This window comes from Polyodon spathula, chromosome 2 (genome assembly GCF_017654505.1).
Source record: "Polyodon spathula isolate WHYD16114869_AA chromosome 2, ASM1765450v1, whole genome shotgun sequence".
NCBI lineage: Eukaryota > Metazoa > Chordata > Actinopteri > Acipenseriformes > Polyodontidae > Polyodon > Polyodon spathula.
In genome coordinates this window covers 86912812-86931665 of record NC_054535.1, presented here as the reverse complement: position 1 = coordinate 86931665, position 18854 = coordinate 86912812, and the positions used below count along the sequence as shown (strand labels likewise).

At 38.5% G+C, this 18854-nt stretch overlaps 1 protein-coding gene across 5 annotated transcripts in view; it reads right to left on the bottom strand.

The window, feature by feature from the left end:
• Positions 1-18854, bottom strand: part of pam (peptidylglycine alpha-amidating monooxygenase) — a 95963-nt gene that overhangs the window by 28532 nt on the left and 48577 nt on the right. For all 5 annotated transcript variants that reach the window (XM_041233205.1, XM_041233241.1, XM_041233216.1 and 2 more), the window contains exons 9-14: positions 18713-18780; positions 16404-16484; positions 15770-15846; positions 13000-13103; positions 9873-10069; positions 9350-9421 (exon numbers count right to left, since the gene is read on the bottom strand). In XM_041233205.1, coding sequence (XP_041089139.1) covers positions 9350-9421; positions 9873-10069; positions 13000-13103; positions 15770-15846; positions 16404-16484; positions 18713-18780 — 599 coding nt within the window. The remainder of the gene's footprint in view (positions 1-9349; positions 9422-9872; positions 10070-12999; positions 13104-15769; positions 15847-16403; positions 16485-18712; positions 18781-18854) is intronic.

Sequence of the window (18854 nt, the reverse complement as noted above, 5' to 3'; positions counted from 1 at the left end):
GCCGAGACCTGACAAACAGCATTGTGTTTTAATGCTAATCTTGGACAAGCAGAGCAACGCTTCTCCCTTTCACACTCTGAGCACTTTGTGATATACAAGCTTTATCCGGTCCATATCTATTGAGCTCATCTATCAAAACCAGCCCTGAAAACACCAAGAGACAACAGAAAGCCATTGAATGATAGACGCAGAATTTGTTTCCTAATAATGGCAAAGGCAAATATAGAGTGTGATTTATCAACCTGTCAGGATTCAGGTTACAGATCTTTTTAATGGAAGAAGCACACATTCATAGACATCTGGGGTTCTGAATGGGGTGCAATCTATGTCTTCTTTTTCCCTAGTACCAAGAACATTAATTGTGAAAATTTTGTGGGATTCAAGCCTGGGATGTTTTCATTTCCATGTAGTTTTTTCTTAGTTACCGAGAAAATTATATATATATATATATATATATATATATATATATATATATATATATATATATATATATATATATATATATATATATATATTGTAAGGTACCAGGGAGGGGGTTAAAATCCTTCCCTGCTAAAAACCTTGTGAGAATGCACATTTGGGTGTTATGGGGTTTAATTGTGTAATTGTTTTAATGATTTAGTTAATCCTCGGCACCTGGTCGTAATTATAAATTAGAGACAGGTGCAGGGTATTTAAAGAGAGGCAGCCAGACTGATCGGGGCTGCTGAGTGAAGAGCCCGACTGCGTGTGTGTCCAGTCGTATTGAAGAGAGTGCTGAGAGAAGCCCGTTTTGGTGTTTGTCAGGTAAACGGCTTAGCCGTCCTGTGGTTTAGTGAGGAACCAGTCTATGTTTAGTCAGAGCTCCAAGAGGGAGCTAGGTGTTTGTTTTGTTTTCATTTCTGTGTTTATTAAAAAGTGCGCGTCAGCGCCGTAAAAGATCAATTTTTGTGTCCTGGGTCTATCTTAAAGGGGCAACGAACTCCGTGAGTGCGAGGATCGTTTACATATGGTACCAGAAGTGTGTGTGGGCGCCCCTATGACCCAGTAAAATGGAAACCCTAGAGGATTTGGTCGCTTTGATGAAGAGAAACACTGCTGCCCAGATTGAGCAGAATAAGAGATGGAGGTTGGAACTTGGATTGCCAGAGCCAGAGCCGACGGAGCTGGATCTGCTGCTCCAAAAATGGGAGCAGGCAAGACAAGCCCAGCCGCCGCTCCCAGAGCCCAGAGAAGGGGAGCCGCCGCTCCCAGAGCCCAGAGAAGAGGAGCCGCCGCTCCCAGAGCCCAGAGAGAGAGGAGCCGCCGCTCCCAGAGCCCAGAGAGGAGAGGAGCCGCCGCTCCCAGAGCCCAGAGAGGGAGAAGCGATGAACAAAGAGGAGGAGGTGAGGTGCCCACCTCCATCACCCCAGCGAACCAGTCCGGCACTGCCAGTTGCGGTCCCTTGCCCCTTGCTCCTGGACACCCTGCCGGTCTTCCTAGACCTTCCTGCGCTGGACCTGGAGCCCAGGAGTCTGCAACATTGGCCACAGCTTTTCCCCTGGTTCCCTGCTCCGCTCTTCCCGAGCACCCAGACGTCGCTGGGCTGCTGCCAGACGTCGCTGTTGCTCCCCCTGTTCGCTGCTTCGCTCCCCCTGGGTGATCGGACATCGCTGCGCCGGTCCCCAGTGGAAGATCTCTGTCCACTGCTGCATCCTCCTGTTCCCCGGTCGTCACTTCGGTCGGCCCTGTCATCCCGGTGGGGTCCCTTGTCGCCGGTTCAGGGTCCCTTCCCTGGAAGTGCCGGAAGGTTCGACCCACCCTCAAGTCCGCCCGTGGAGGAGGGCGGAAATGGACATTTCGGGACTTGAGTGTGGGTGGTTGTGTTTTAGGGGAGGGGGTGGCCTTGGTATGGCCGATCAGTGTTTCACACTTGAGGGGGAGGATGTGTAAGGTACCAGGGAGGGGGTTAAAATCCTTCCCTGCTAAAAACCTTGTGAGAATGCACATTTGGGTGTTATGGGGTTTAATTGTAATTGTTTTAATGATTTAGTTAATCCTCGGCACCTGATCGTAATTATAAATTAGAGACAGGTGCAGGGTATTTAAAAGAGGCAGCCAGACTGATCGGGGCTGCTGAGTGAAGAGCCCGACTGCGTGTGTGTCCAGTCGTATTGAAGAGAGTGCTGAGAGAAGCCCGTTTTGGTGTTTGTCAGGTAAACGGCTTAGCCGTCCTGTGGTTTAGTGAGGAACCAGTCTATGTTTAGTCAGAGCTCCAAGAGGGAGCTAGGCATTTGTTTTGTTTTCATTTCTGTGTTTATTAAAAAGTGCGCGTCAGCGCCGTAAAAGATCAATTTTTGTGTCCTGGGTCTATCTTAAAGGGGCAACGAACTCCGTGAGTGCGAGGATCGTTTACATATGGTACCAGAAGTGTGTGTGGGCGCCCCTATGACCCAGTAAAATGGAAACCCTAGAGGATTTGGTCGCTTTGATGAAGAGAAACACTGCTGCCCAGATTGAGCAGAATAAGAGATGGAGGTTGGAACTTGGATTGCCAGAGCCAGAGCCGACGGAGCTGGATCTGCTGCTCCAAAAATGGGAGCAGGCAAGACAAGCCCAGCCGCCGCTCCCAGAGCCCAGAGAAGGGGAGCCGCCGCTCCCAGAGCCCAGAGAAGAGGAGCCGCCGCTCCCAGAGCCCAGAAGGGAGGAGCCGCCGCTCCCAGAGCCCAGAGAAGAGGAGCCGCCGCTCCCAGAGCGTTCCCTCCGCTATATATATATAACTATATATATATATATATATATATATATTATTTTTTTATTTATATTTATTTTTTTTTTTTTTTTTTTTTTTTTTTTTAAGGTAAACTGACACCATGAGGTGATACAATGAATGGTGACTTGTATGCTGCCTGTAGATTTGTACTGAGCAGAAGTGTGGTGTTTTCATAAGGATTTACAATGGAAGCTAAATGATATGCAAGCGCTGTACTGCAATTAAGTCTCATACTTTAACCAATATGAATATTGCAAGTTTTCTAGATATCTTAAACAGAAGATACTGTTGACATACACATGTCACCCACATTATAATATTACTTTAAACCCTCTGCCTTGTGTCATTATTGTCAAAAGCCTGAGTCATAATCCTCGTGACCTTGTTGTCTACAATAGTATCTAAAAAGAGATCCCATACAGTCTGAGTATGGTTAATCTAGACTCACCATATGTTTACAATAGGCTCAAACAAACATGACATTAATCCAGTACTAGCCGTACAGAGATAAGGCCAACAATAAATAAATAAAAAGGTTCCTGTCACTGTCTGCGAGCACTTCTGTACAAATGAATAGTTTTGTTAGTTATAAACAGAATGCTAGAATGAGTAATGCTTGGGTCAGCCGTTTCCAAAACATGGATTTCTGCATACCGTAATTACCATCTATATTCTTGGCCAAGGCTGCTCTAAGTATAAGCCGAGATAGTGGTGTAAAATTTTGAATTTGTACAGTATTTGATACATTTTGCCCATTTTTTGTCAAAGAGAAATGTGAAGATAACCTTTCATAAGTATTTAATGCATGTGAATATTGGTAAGAAATGAGTGTATGTTATCATTCAATTACATTTCCACTTTCCTCAATTGCACCAAGGTTAACACTGAGACCATCATCAGCATTACAATTTGAAGGTTTAAGTCAACATCATTCCAGAAGTGTCAGCTCGACAGGGTCGCAAAATAAAATTTAAAAACATGACAAATGGTGGACAGACAGCAAGCCACGATTCCCAATATTGTGACATGCTCAATAACTTGATAATAAAAAATTATCTTGGCAAGCTTAAGCACAAATAGGAAAGCAGTTCCTATATATATATATATATATATATATATATATATATATATATATATATATATATATATATATATATATATATATATATAGACACACACACATATACACAGTACCAGTCAAAAGCTTGAATACACTTGCTGGAAACTAAGTTTTTTTCATAATTGACATAATTGTTTTACGTCGTATATGTTTCTGCAAACACTTGAAAACGAAAACACATGTCACAATATACAAAAGAAAAGGAGTATCAAAGCAATGTTCAAGAAAATTACAAATGGTTTCTAAATCTTGGATTCCTCAAAATAGCCACCCTTTGCCTTAATAACAGCCTCACAAATACGAGGCATTTGGTTACAAGTTTCAGCAGGAAATCACGCAACATGTCTTCCCAGCTCTTCTGCAGCAATTCCCAGAGATGTAGGGCACTTGTGGGTAGCTTTGCTTCGACTCTTTTGTCCAGTTCGTCCCATACAAGTTCTATGGTATTGAGGTCTGGAGACTGGGCAGGCCAGGTTATTAGATTGACTTGTTCTTCACTTTCCTTCTTCGCCAGATAGTTCTTGCACAACTTTGAGGTGTGTTTCGGGTCATTGTCTTGCTGAAGAATGAAGGACTGCCCAACTAGCTGTAATCCTGATGGAATGGCATGCCTCTGAAGTATGCTATGATAGCCGTGCTGGTTGAGCGTGCCATGGACTTGGTAAAGATCATCAACCCTGTCACCACAAAAGCAACCCCAGACCGTATCACTTCCTCCTCCATGCTTGACAGTGGGAACCACACATGCAAAACTCACGCGCTCAACCTCTCTGCGTCTTACAAATACTCGGCGGTTGGACCCAAATATTTCAGATTTGGACTCGTCGGTCCATAAGACCGACTTCCACTCCTCAAGCGTCCAGTTTCTGTGTTTTTTGGCCCAGGCAAGTCTCTTCCTCTTATTCTGCACTCTTTACAATGGTTTCTTTGCACCAATTCTTCCAGTTAGGCCAACTTCACGCAATCTCCTCTGAACAGTTGAAGTTGAAACATCTGTACTTCTAGTAGCATTTAGCTGAGCTTGTATTTCAGGGGCAGTTAATCATCGGTTTCGCAGTCTTGTGACTTGAATGAACTTTTTCTCTGATTCTGAGGTCACCCTTGGCTTGCCTGACCCTGTTCGGTCCTCATGAGTGCCAGTTTCTTCAAGTCATTTGATGGTCTTGGCCACAGCAGTTACAGACACTTGCAAAGTTCTTGCGATTTGTCTTAAAGATTGACCTTCATTTCTTAAAGTAATTACAGACTTTTTTCTTTGCTTAACTGAGCGTATTTTGCCATTTTCTGCTCCCTTACATTCAGGAATGACAAACTTGTGCCTATGCTACCTATATTTATAGTAATCATGCACCCTCACCTGTTAACAATAATTGGTGACAAAAGGTTAATTAGGTAACATGCTAGTTAACTCAGAGAACATCTAACAAAGACACTTTTATACTTAGGCCAGTGTTCTAACACCGTGTTATACACATTTCACACTTTTTATTGACTTGGGCTTCAGTTTATAGACAAGTTTATACAGTTAAAAGCACAGAAAATCACAAAAAACCTGGTTTCAAGCAGGTGTACTCAAACTTTTGACTGGTACTATATATATATATATATATATATGTGGTGTGTGTGTGTGTGTGTGTGTGTGTGTGTGTGTGTGTACAAATATAATTATGACAAAATGATAAACAAGATTCTTAAAATGTGGAATATGGGTAGCCAACGGTTTTAAAAAAAAGATTACAAAAAAAATATTATCTAGCATTTTCTAATAACAAACCCCTAAATGTTTGCTGTTGATGTTTTTGTTGAGTAGATTTTCTATAATGTTTCTTGCAGCACCACAATAGTTCACATCTTGTTTCAAATGACAGAACCTGGGATGCCTATAAATAAGGGAGTAAATAGGGAAAGGAAGGGGTGTTGAGTTTAATTTTGTTTAAAATTCTATTTAAATCAAGCTCAGCAACACTTTAGAACTCTTGACACGTGGATGCATACCATGTTACATTCACTTCCCAAATGAATTACAGAACTGTAGATGGTAGTCCTTACACTAAGTCAGCATTTTTAACTAATGTTTTATTCAGAAGATGAGAAACAAAGTTAGTGTGTATGAGCTTCATCTTATGCAAAATATGTATTCATACACTGACCTGTCAAACATATCCAATTGACACATTTAAAAATAGCATATGAAGACCTAGAACTGCCTACATACACAATCAGTATTCTGAACTACTACTTCAGTCACTCCTGTGTTCACTGGAGGTCTTCCATTCTGTTTGAAGTGTAGTAACCAAGACTTTCCTAAATGTTATCCCATATTTTCCCCAGTTTGTTTTCCTGCTGTTTTGTTTCCCAGAATCTATTTAGTTTAAATGTTTAACTTTTGTTTTTAAATATGAAAGCCTTAGTGTACAGTTTATTTCTTTACAGTGTTTTCCTTATACAAGAAATTATGCACAAACACATATTGCAAGAATTTATAAAAAGTGATTGTTAAAAATCGAAATAGCAAAAAAAATTGTAAATAAACAATTTTGTTTAATTAATTATGTACTGCACTGTGAAGGTTAGAGAATGCAAAAGCAGGTTAGCAAGCACTAAGTCACAGAAAAAAGGGGCACTATTTGATGGAGTGCTCTGCATTAAATTTTCAGTAATATAATGTTTTTAACAGTATCTGTGACAAACCAACAGAGACCAGCTTTTCAGTTTCAAAAAGCCATACAAGCTTAATCTCAAGTGCCAGTGAAAAGGTCAACAAGCAATGTTTTCCCCATTCCAGTTTTGCCCAAAAAGTTGACCCACATCTGACTCTTCTATGACTCTTTCACCACATTTGACTCTTCGTCTATTTCACCACATTTTAATACTATTGCAGTCTCACTGCATTGCCAACCAAGCCACTTAAATTCAAGTCCATTTCAGCGGAAAGAGTGTAAGGTATTGTGCATCTGCTCACAGGCACAATGTAATAACAACTTTCAGAATGTAAAAGCACCATAATGAATTATTACAGAAGCACACCCTCAACCAAGAGTACATAACACATTAGAGGTGTGTGACACAGATCGAATGATTCTTGGTATTAGATCTCCCTCCCGACCTGCGAGGCAGATGCATAAAGGGAGCAGAATACCCTGGACTAAATGGCACGACAAGAAAGTGGGCAAAGCTACGGTATACAAACTCAAAGACCCGGAAGGGAAACGGCGTGGGATCCGTGGATTGGAGGAGCAGATGCGCTCGTTGACCAAGGGGTCATGGGTGATGTTATAAAAAGGGGACGTAGTGATGTGACCTGTTCCTTTGTGAATGGTTACGTTAAATCACCAGAAGAAGAACCTGTGTTGTGAAACATGAGTGTTTTAGTTTGTTGTTAAAAATACTGTTTGTAATTATTTGGACAGCTAACACGATCCGGTGCTGTCGCAAAAGGCCAGCACTGAACCTGGATCAACAACACTGCACTTTTGTTGTCACTAAAGAACTGTATTCACCATAAGCACTAGTGCATGCACTGTGGACTGGTGTTTGTGTATGTGTTACGTGTGGGTGAACTGAAACGGGTCTGTTATTATTTCGGGGCAAACCCACGGATTATAAATAAGCAATACACGCCGCTGTATTGTTTCATTAACATTGTTATTGTTTACTGCTGTTAGCCATCAGGCATTGTATTATACCTTCACTGGACCTGGATTATCGTTGTTTGTCTGACTATTGATCACCTGCACACTGTTAATCACTTTGCCACAAGATGTCAATAACTGATTCCTAAGATATAGCCTTCAATAGGTCAGCCAATCCCGGTGTTAGTAAACTCACATAATACAAGTATGTGGAATAACTTCCTGTATAAGTCATCATTTGAAAAAGCAGTACATACTGGCTTAATTATAGTAGCAAATACAGAACAGAACTCCACAATGTGATACTCAAAGTGACTTGGGCTAAGGAATGTCCATCTCAGCGTTCATCACAACTGGAGATATAGTTAATAAATATTTACTTGTATGCATGTACTGTGCCTCAACTACTGTATATCTTTTACAAGTTTTGTGAAATGCAAATAATCAGAATACTTTGTTGTGATCAAGGAATGGATCTTAATAGAATAATGTATTGGCATCCCAATTGCCTAAATGAATTTTGAGATCAGGTCTGCTTTGTCTCTCACAAACATATTTCAAGGACAATGCTAACCTTATATTTTCTATTTTACAGTGTATGCATGTGGGCAAGAAGTGGTTCACAAAAAGATGCTGCAGTGACTGGGAGTTATAATTCTGCTGTGAGCACAGCGTGAGTATCCAGCATCAAAAAGAAAGAGTCTGATAATGGCAAAAAAAAAAAGATTCATCCAAAAAAGGCCTCTAAAAACATGATGGTCGTTAACATCTGAAAAATGTATACTTAAATGTAGTGGGCGGTTATAGACAAAGAAGAAAAATAATGTTGCACTAGAAAACACAACGGACCACAATAAACAAATGTATTTTCTCTAACACAAGAGGGTACTATCAAAATAAATATTAAACATTTGTCCATGGCTATGAAAACTTTACTAATGTGTTTGGTACTGGAACAGAATTACAGAATAACCATAACACCCACACCCAGATGACAATTAGTATTTATGAAATGCAGATCTCCCACATATATTCAGTCAAGCAGTTTTACAGAGCACCTAAAAACAATGTAAAATGTCGTAACATTACTGGTGTACTGTGTCCATGGTAACAAAGGCTTCAGACTGCCTATCCTTGTGCATCCGTTACCTCCGTGGTCTCAAAGAATATGGCTCGCAAAGCTGGTCAATACAAACGGTTACCAAATTGTGCAGCATCACTGTTTTCATTGACCAAAAAAGCTGTGCAGATCTATTTCTATTATTTTTATATATATATATATATATATATATATATATATATATATATATATATATAATATAGTTTTCATAGGAATTACAAAATGTTGCTACAGGAGTTATGGATTATTTATTTATTTGTGTTTGTAGAACATAAAACAGAGCAAGATAACATCTTATAAATCACAGATTTGAAAGTACTTTGCATATGAGTCAATGTATGATTCTAGGTCTGTCAGGGCATACCTACTTATTATAGTAAAACAGTACTGAGCAGATTGGAATGAGGTAATATGAGAGACATTCTAACATGATAGAGGAACAACAAAGCATGGGTAAATGTTTAACCCCCAAAACAATCTATTTAGAAGATTAAATCTTTTTTTGTTTCGTTTTGTTTTTCTAGAAAGGAAATGTGTATATACTTAACCAACTAACTTGGCGTTTCCCTGTTTGAATAAATACCCTTAAACTGACAGAACCCAGATTTAAATTAACATCGATGTCACTGGCATAGCTATACAAAGAAATGGTTACTCTAGAAAAGAATTAGGGTTTTCTTCAAGTTTCTATAACAGGTTTCAGTTTATTCTGATAAGGATGAAATCTGTATTGCAGTTTCACTTACCCTGGTCTAGGACCTCCTCCTCTTCCCTTTTGGGCTGCTGTAGAACAGAATCTTCCTTTACAACTTTAGGATCTAAAATGTATTCATACAGTGCATTATACAATGACATCCTTGTTACCCTTACACTACCAGTTCACTCTTAATTAAAATGTTGTGGAAACAATAAAAGAGACCTTACAAAATCTGGCTAAAAGTAACATATGCAGGCCAGTAAACGTAAGGAACCAGATAATTTAAAATGTGTTAATATCGTATTAGCTTAACATATTAAACCAATTTCACTTAAAAAAATAAATAAATAAATAAATAAACAAACAAACTTGGCATACCCTCCAATTCCACAAACACATACAGTACTTCATGCTTGCACATCTGTACCTCAAAGAATCATAAATAAATGTTTGTAGATCATTTGAGCTGTCTGGGCATTTTCTATCCCCAGAAAGATCATTGTACACATTACTTTGTAAAATACTGAAATGTACTGTTTAGCTTGCTATCCCAGGTAAAGAATATATTTTACCTGGGTGAGGTCCATGCCCATGCATCATCATCATCATCTCTTCAGGGCTGACCGGAATTGGAATGTTAGCCTCTTCAGGAATATTTCTGAACATGTCACTGTTACCACCTTGCATGCAGCTCATGTATGGAACAGCTTGTTTTGCATCCATGTAATACATGATATAGAAATTGCACATTTCATCTGCTGAAGTACTCCTGTCGACATTGGAGACACAAAAACAGTAAAGTATATGGAAATCATTATTATTATTTTAATATTAAAATTAACATTAACAGTAGAAACAACTTGTTAGTTAGTAATGCAAATACTAGTTCTTTCTTCAAGTGTTTTTCCCCCCACCCTTCTCATTCAATATGCACCATTCTATACACTTTTTAATTATTTATCACAGACAGCAAACAGAGGCACGGGGCGTTCCATTTACCACTTGGAAAAAAACAATGTCTACTTTCCTCACCGGTGTCATGAAATGTTCATTTATTCACCATGGCAACCGTAATGACATGGAAGAGACTCGCAGACAAAAAGAAAGTTCCAAAAAAGGAAACAGGTTTTTCCATGCATTAAAAAAATCAGGTTCCCAAGAGACTACAGGGAGCAGCCATTTCCTTTGCTTGGCAATGCTTTTACAATTCTCTGGGGTCACATTGTCAGTGTGCCTGTCACAGCCTGGAACACCACTGGAAGGTGGCAGAAGGGCTGGAATTACAATGTTTTTTTTTCTTTCTCTGATTCACATGAGACAACACCAAGGTGACAGTAATGACATAAATACTTAGTTAAAAGTACAGTTAAAAGGCTTACAAGGCAGTGCTGTCTGTGCCATATCTACATGTACAGGTTCACTTCACACACAGAAAGGACACAAAAAATGCATACAAAAAACAAACAAACAAAAAAAAAAAACATGAACTTGTAAAAGTCCGATATATATATATATATATATATATATATATATATATATATATATATATATATATATATATATATATATATATATGTGTATATGTATACACACACACACACACACACACACACACACACACACAGTGGCTTGCAAAAGTATTCAGACCCCTGACCAATTCTCTCACATTACTGAATTACAAATGGTACATTGAAATTTCGTTCTGTTCGATACTTTATTTTAAAACACTTAAACTCAAAATAAATTATTGTAAGGTGACATTGGTTTTATATTGGGAAATATTTTTAAGAAAAATAAAAAAACTGAAAAATCTTGCTTGCATAAATATTCAACCCCCACACATTAATATTTGGTAGAGCCACCTTTCGCTGCAATAACAGCTTTAAGTCTTTTGGGGTAAGTATGTACCAGCTTTGCACACAGTGTTGGAGTGGTTTTGGCCCATTCTTCTTGGCAGATTTGCTCCAGGTTGTTCAGGTTGGTTGGACAACGCTTGTGGACCGCAATTTTCAAATAGTGCCACAGATTCTCAATGGGATTGAGATCAGGACTTTGACTGGGCCACTGTAGGACATTCACCTTTTTGTTCTTGAGCCACTCCAATGTTGCTTTGGCCTTGTGCTTGGGATCATTGTCCTGCTGAAAGGTGAATTTCCTCCCAAGCTTCAGTTTTTTAGTGGACTGAAGCAGATTCTCTTGCAGTATTTTCCTGTATTTTGCTCCATCCATTCTTCCTTCAATTGTAACAAGATGCCCAGTCCCTGCTGATGAGAAGCATCCCCACAGCATGATGCTGCCACCACCATACTTCACTGTAGGGATGGTGTGTCTTGAGGCATGGGCAGTGTTAGGTTTGCACCACACATAGCGCTTTGAGTTTTGGCCAAAAAGCTCTATCTTGGTCTCATCTGACCACAAAACCTTTTCCCACATCGCAGCTGGGTCACTCTCATGCTTTCTGGAAAACTCCAGACGTGCTTTCAGATGGTACTTTTTGAGTAACGGCTTCTTTCTTGCCACCCTCCCATACAGGCCAGTGTTATGCAGAGCTCTTGATATGGTTGACTGGTGCACCATTACTCCACTCCCAGCCATTGAACTCTGTAGCTCCTTCAAAGTGATTGTTGGCCTCTCTGTGGCTTCTCTCACAAGTCTCCTTCTTGTTTGAGCGCTGAGTTTTGAGGGACAGCCTTTTCTTGGCAGTGCCTGGGTGGTGTGATGCAGCTTCCACTTCCTAATTATTGATCCAACTGTCCTCACTGGGATATCCAAACACTTGGATATTATTTTGTACCCTTTCCCTAATCTATGCATTTGTATTACTTTATCTCTAACTTCTGTAGAATGCTCTTTGGTCTTCATTTTCCTTCAGATTCACAGCCTTACCAATGATCCTTCAACAGTGCCGTTTTTATCCAGAAAATGTGACAGCAACTTTAATGGTTCACAGGTGGAGGCCAATGGTAAGGTAATTGTGTCCTCGTTAGGGCAATTTCTTTCATCGGTGCAAACTGGGAGCTTCCACAGCACAGGGGTTGAATACTTATGCAAGCAAGATATTTCAGTTTTTTATTTTTCTTAAAAATATTTCCCAACATAAAACCAATGTCACCTTACAATAACTGATTCTGAGTTTCAGTGTTTAAAAATAAAATATCAAACACAACGAAATTTCAATGTACCATTTGTAATTCGGTAATATGAGAGAATTGGTCAGGGGTCTGAATACTTTTGCAAGCCACTGTGTGTGTGTGTGTGTGTGTGTGTATATGTATATATATATATCATATAAATATATATTAGGCTATATATATATATATATATATATATAAGAACTGAACTCTGGCAAGTTATAATATTTACCAGTACCCAGAGAACTGCATAAACAGTGAACCATACAGAAGGTACTGAAAATGCAATCCACATATCAAATATGAGGTTATACACATATTAATTATAACAATGGCTTCTTCAAACTGAAGGTCACACACCTTACATGGGACACCCCACAAACTGTACTAACAGAAAGGAAGTCCTATCATGCAGGATAAAGTACATGTCCAGAGTTTCCACTAGCTTTTTTATGCACTTACATTTTTCAGGATTGAAAAAACTAAATCTCTTAACAATAGGGAAACATCCAATGGAGGTAAAAAAAAAAAAAAAAAAAAAAAAAACATTAATCAATTTCAAACTCACCCAATGTATGTAGTACTTGTCTTTCCCTCCCCTGTAAAGACACATCTAGCAGCTACTGTGTCTCCATATCTGATGTCAACAGCATTGTTTACTGGGTAGAATGCCTGTGGAAAACCAGAAATGAAACCAGTGATGAGCCAGGCATGAGCATGAGGTAAATCGACAAATAACAACACATGTTTTCAAGTAAGGTTCACAGGAAGTAAAACAGGCAACAGGTAGAGAAGACAAGCACAGGAGCATGTCAACCAGATATCCTAATAATGTAACTTATAATGTAGAGAGTGTGTACCATTAAAAAAAAAAAAAAAACACCACACATGCTCACATAGATCTGTCTAATCACCTCTCAATAGCTTAATGTGTGGAATCAAGATTTTGACAGTTTTTGGCACCCACTATTAAATATCTGTCTATGCAATCATGCCTCTACAGGAAACATCTAGAGTGTTAGAAAATGAAAAAAAAAATAAAAAAAAATAAAAAGAGAACACCTATTATTTGTCAGCACTTTCTCTACTGTGTCCTATGTTTCTTCTGCAAAGTCACCGACTAGCTTGTATTTTTCCTCAGGGACCGAGGATGCAATCATGCTTACAACAGTACTGAACAGAATTGCCAAGACAGAACAGCCGCGAAAGGTCACTGAAGAAGTGAGTTCAAGAAGGCCATGTGTGTTGTCTGCAAAGCTAAAGACTACACAGCTAATATTCAGATTTGCTTGGTAATCTGAACAAAAAAAAGAACAAAGTGAAAACGAGTATATCAGTAACACATATCCTCACCCATACCTGAAAATACAAAATTATAGCTATGGCATCAGTACAAGCATTGCACTTCCATAGTACGTGTAAAAATGTCCATCATTACTTACCTAGTTAATACTCGGTGGAAGCACATTTGGCAGCAATTACAGCTGTGATTCTGTTGGGATAGATTTACCTACCAACTTTGCACACCTAGATTTGGCAATATTTGACCAATCTTCTTTATAAACTGTTCAAGCTCTGTCAAGTTCTTTGGGGAGCGTTGATGGACAGCAATCGTCAAGTCATGCCACAAATTTTCAATTGGGTTTAGGTCTTGGCTCTGACTGGGCCACTCAAGGACGTTTACCTTTTTTGTTCCTTAGCCACTCCAGTGTAGCTTTGGCTGTGTGTTTTGGGTCGTTGTCATGCTGAAAGATGAACTTCCGTCCCAGTTTCAGCTTTCTTGCAGCAGACAGCAAGTTTTCCCCAAAGACTTCTCTGTACTTTGCTCTATTCATTTTCCCTTCTATCCTGACAAGTGCCCCAGTCCCTAACGATGAGAAACATCCCCATGACATGATGCTGCCACCACCATGTTTTTGATAACTTGGGATGGTGTTCTTTGGGTGATGCGCTGTGTTGGGTTTGCGCCAAACATAAAGCTTTGCATTTAGGGCAAAAAGTTATATTTTAGTTTCGTCAGACCACAAAACTTTTTGCCACATGGCTACAAAATCTCCCGAGTGTTTTTTTGCACACTTCAAAATGGGATCCAAGGTGGGCTTTCTTGAGTAATGGCTTTCTTCTTGCCACCCTGCCATACAGGCCAGATTTGTGGAGTGCTTGGGATATTGTTGTCACATGCATACTTTGACCAGTCTTGGCTATAAAAGCCTGTAGCTCTTGCAAAGTTGCCATTGGCCTCTTGGTAGCCTCTCTGATCAGTCTCCCTCTTGCTCGGTCACCCAGTTTGGAGGGACGGCCTGATCTAGGCAGGGTCTTGGTGGTGCCATACACATTCCACTTCTTAATGATTGTCTTGACCATGCTCCAAGGGATATTCAAGGCCTTTGATATTTTTTATACCCATCCCCTGATCTGTGCCTTTCAACAGCGTTGTCCCAGAGTTCTTTTGAAAGCGCCTTGGTGCTCATGGTTGAGTCTTTGCTTTGAAATGCACTACCCAGCAGAGGGAACCTACAGGAACTGCTGAATTTATCCTGAAATTATGTGAATCACTACAATTTAACTTAGGTGGAGGCCACTTAACTTGGTGTGTAATTTTGAAGGCGATTGGTTACACCTGAGCTAATTTAGAATTGCTATTACAAGGGGGGTGGACACTTATCCAACCAAGTTATTTCAGTTTTTATTTTTAATTACTTTTCTATAAATTTATATATTTTTTTCACTTGGAAATTGTGTTTCTCAATCCAGTTCACCCTTATTGTTTTAAATTATTGCATTGAAGAGTTACTCCACAGGTTATCCTCTCTGCAATTTTAAACACCATGTAAAATTCATTTCAATATTAAATCTTTAAGCAACGCCTCTTGGAGCTTAAATGTGTTAGTTTTCATACTGCTATGACATGAGAAGGGGGAAGGGGGGGGGGGGGGGGGTGCATTGCTGTTATCCTGCACCACACCAATATATTTGATATTATAATATCTAGAATATGATCTGTCACTGGTAACATTTTATAACTTATCCAGATTGATATATCTGCTGCATCATACAAGATATCTGGTTTGTAATGATGACAGACAGCGATTTTAACCTCTAACCGCTGTTCCAATGATAAATAATTTAAGATCAAGCTCAGTTTCAAAACAGGCATCTTGCTGTCCCATTTGGTAAAGTAGTCAGCCTCACAGCTTCCCTAATGCAGAACAGTCAACCTCCATTAGTTTCACTCAAGTAAAACAAACACACGCACATCTGCCTCTTTCCCAGTCTTTTTATCAAAGCTATCTTACAATATTAAAATGTCCTCATTAAATGGAAACGAAAGCACATACCTGGGGTAATTGAGGACTCTGTCTGCCAATTAAAGTCCACTTTCCATCTCGTACTCTGTATCCACTTACCACTTTACCTGAAAAGGAAAAATTATTTGGTTTACATCAGATTACTTCATGTTGTAACTGAAATACATAGCAGTGCAATCAAGATGAATGAACAGCATTTAAATTATGTCCTAACTTACAGCTTCTTTGTCTCACAATCACATTCAATTTTGGACTGAAGTATGATCCCTGGTTGACTGTGGACTACAAATGCTTCATAAAAAATAAAAACAAAAACAGACTCCCTGTGCGTTCCAGTTTGTTTTCGTTCTTGAATAAAATATTATTTAATCATTGATGTATGAATATTAAAACTATTTTGTAATGTAATTTACTTTTTACTATAATACACTCACAAAACATAGATTTTGGTCTCATTAAAGTTTTCCCTAGTTGATCATTTAAAAGAAAATCAGGCAAACAGTTTGGACATCCAATTACTGGTACTTTTTCCTGTCAAATAAGCATGTACAGTAACTCTACTGCCCTGTTCTAATTTCCATGAGATAAAATAAAGCAATTTCCCTTATTGTCACTGAATATTGACAGTACAAACCCTTGAATATTATCCATTCGATATCCTTACCTAAACGATGTGTGTGCGTTCGGAATGCAAAAGGGTAAATTGGATACTTCCTGTACATGCAGGAAATGTCAGCATTAACAACTGCAAACAAAAGAAATACATGGAAATTACAGATAACCAAAAGCACAACATCAACATATATCATTAAATAACTAAACCATTTTTAAAGATATGCAACCCAATGATCAATACCTTGCAACTTACAAACGGGATCATCTGGAGTTATGCAGCATATCTAAACAAATATAAATGTTTCTGTTTCCGTTACTGTTTCCTATGTTCATATAGGTTACATGAACATTAAAATAATAACACTACTACTACTACAACTTAAATTCTGACCTAACAGAGTCATATAAAAAATAACTAAAGTGCTCACTTACAGGCTGTAGTTTTTTACTCCCAAATTGTGTTTAATATGTCTTGGTTAGAAAGCAACACTGTGTTCAAATATGTCCAATAGCTGAACACCTAGGGGTGTTTTCCACAAGGCAAAGCTAAGTGCTTTTAAACTAGGTCTAGGCCGGAAAGTTCTGGACAATATTTGAATACCCTGGAGTGTGTTATTGATAAAATGCCACCCCCCTGCATACCCCACCAATACCAAAGTTAATTGCTTGTCAAATGAATCAAGCAGAGTGGTTCTGAAAGTTTTAAGCCATGCTGGTATGGTGACATAATTGCACAGGATGGAACACTTTGTTAGCCAATGAGATTGCTTTCTCCATTCTTGAATTTTATAAACTTGGTTAACAGTACATAACATCTTTATAAGGCTGATCCTTTCAGTAATGGCAAACATAGACAAAAAGGGAGAAAACATATTCATACATGGGAGAACAACGGGACTGCCATCCTGGTTAACAAATTATCACAAACAAATCTTCATTTAAAAAAGACTGGTCTTTGTATCTATCAGAAATGTCTTCTTTCTAAATATATATTTGTTGTACAGTGGGACTGAAACACAAATAATGTTTATCAACTTTGATAGCCGATGGTTGTATTACTAAAAGGACAGCCACAGCAGTTGCAAACCACACAGCATGCTTTTACTCATCTCAATTGATTTTTCCCTGGATTGTCAGCAAACACATTACAGCTAAAGAGACTTCCTCTATGAGGCGATGTCCACAAAACACCATTCTATAAATCACTAATTTCACACACAAACAGTTGTTTTCTTGTTTTTAACACAAAGAAGATGTCAACCACATAAAAAAAAAAAATGGGGGAAAAAAAACCCATCACACAATTCTAACATCACCACAGCAAACACCTAACCTTTTTTTCTCCTCAGCTGGTGCACAACAAAGAAAGCCAATAAGAATTCATAACATGCTACTATTTTTTGGCTTGTTTTCAAGATGGGCCAGGCAGTGTTTGGTCTGTCATTACTTCCAAGAACAGACATATCTACCATAATACACATTTAAATTATTAGAATGTATTATGCAAATGAAGATTACTCAAGATAAGTCCTTGTTGTTACTGTTAGTCTTAACACCTGAGGGAAAGTTCTCTTGTGCAGATAATATATAATTAAATGTGTACTCAACTTTTTTAAAACTGCAAGTTATGGAACAGGCAATGACAATGAGGATTAATTAAAGTTGAGAATTGAACAGTTACAGCTTTCGGAATGAAAGGGTGTGAATGTTAGTACCGTAAAAAACACAATGCTTTTTAACAGTGTTAGAACTGTCTGTAAATCTCTATTTGTTCTATTTGGGGTTAGACCAGCACAGCTTTTGAAATTTAATTTTATCCTAGAAATACTTGAACATGTTTACTGAAGGCGGAATCTATTTAAATGTATTAAGTTGAATCATTTTAGTGTTACTTTAAAAAGTAATGATGGCAATCTTTGTAGAGAATAAGACCACCAGCAATCCAAAACAAATCTATTAGGATATACTGCAGCACTATACTAACGAGAATTAATTAAGAAAAGGAAGCGCTACACGACACGGTGCTAAACACAGTGACATGGTATTTTACCAATAGCCCTTATTACGAGGTGGTTTTTGAAAAACAGCAAGAAAGCAGAAATCATAGTTCTTTCATTTGCAGTATAAAACAAATAATTGTGCAAAATCTCTGAAACACCAAATATATAAATGGATTAAATGCACAGTTATTTAAACTGAGGAAAATTAAGAGTAGCAACAACACCACAAATCCAAAAATCCAAAGCAGCATGATATTGTACTACTCCCAATGTTTAATGTCAGATAGAACATCAAAAGGATGTAAATGTTGAGCAATTACAATGAAAATGATAAATCAGTTCCATGACTTTCACTCACCCTTTTTCCCTGGTAGTATAACCGTATCCACAGACATGAGGAGATACATGCCAGCAATCAAAGGCTGTCTGCAGCAAGAGACAGACATATTCGTTTTTACAAAGAACAGCTGTTACAATCTCTTAACCACTCTGTTAAATGT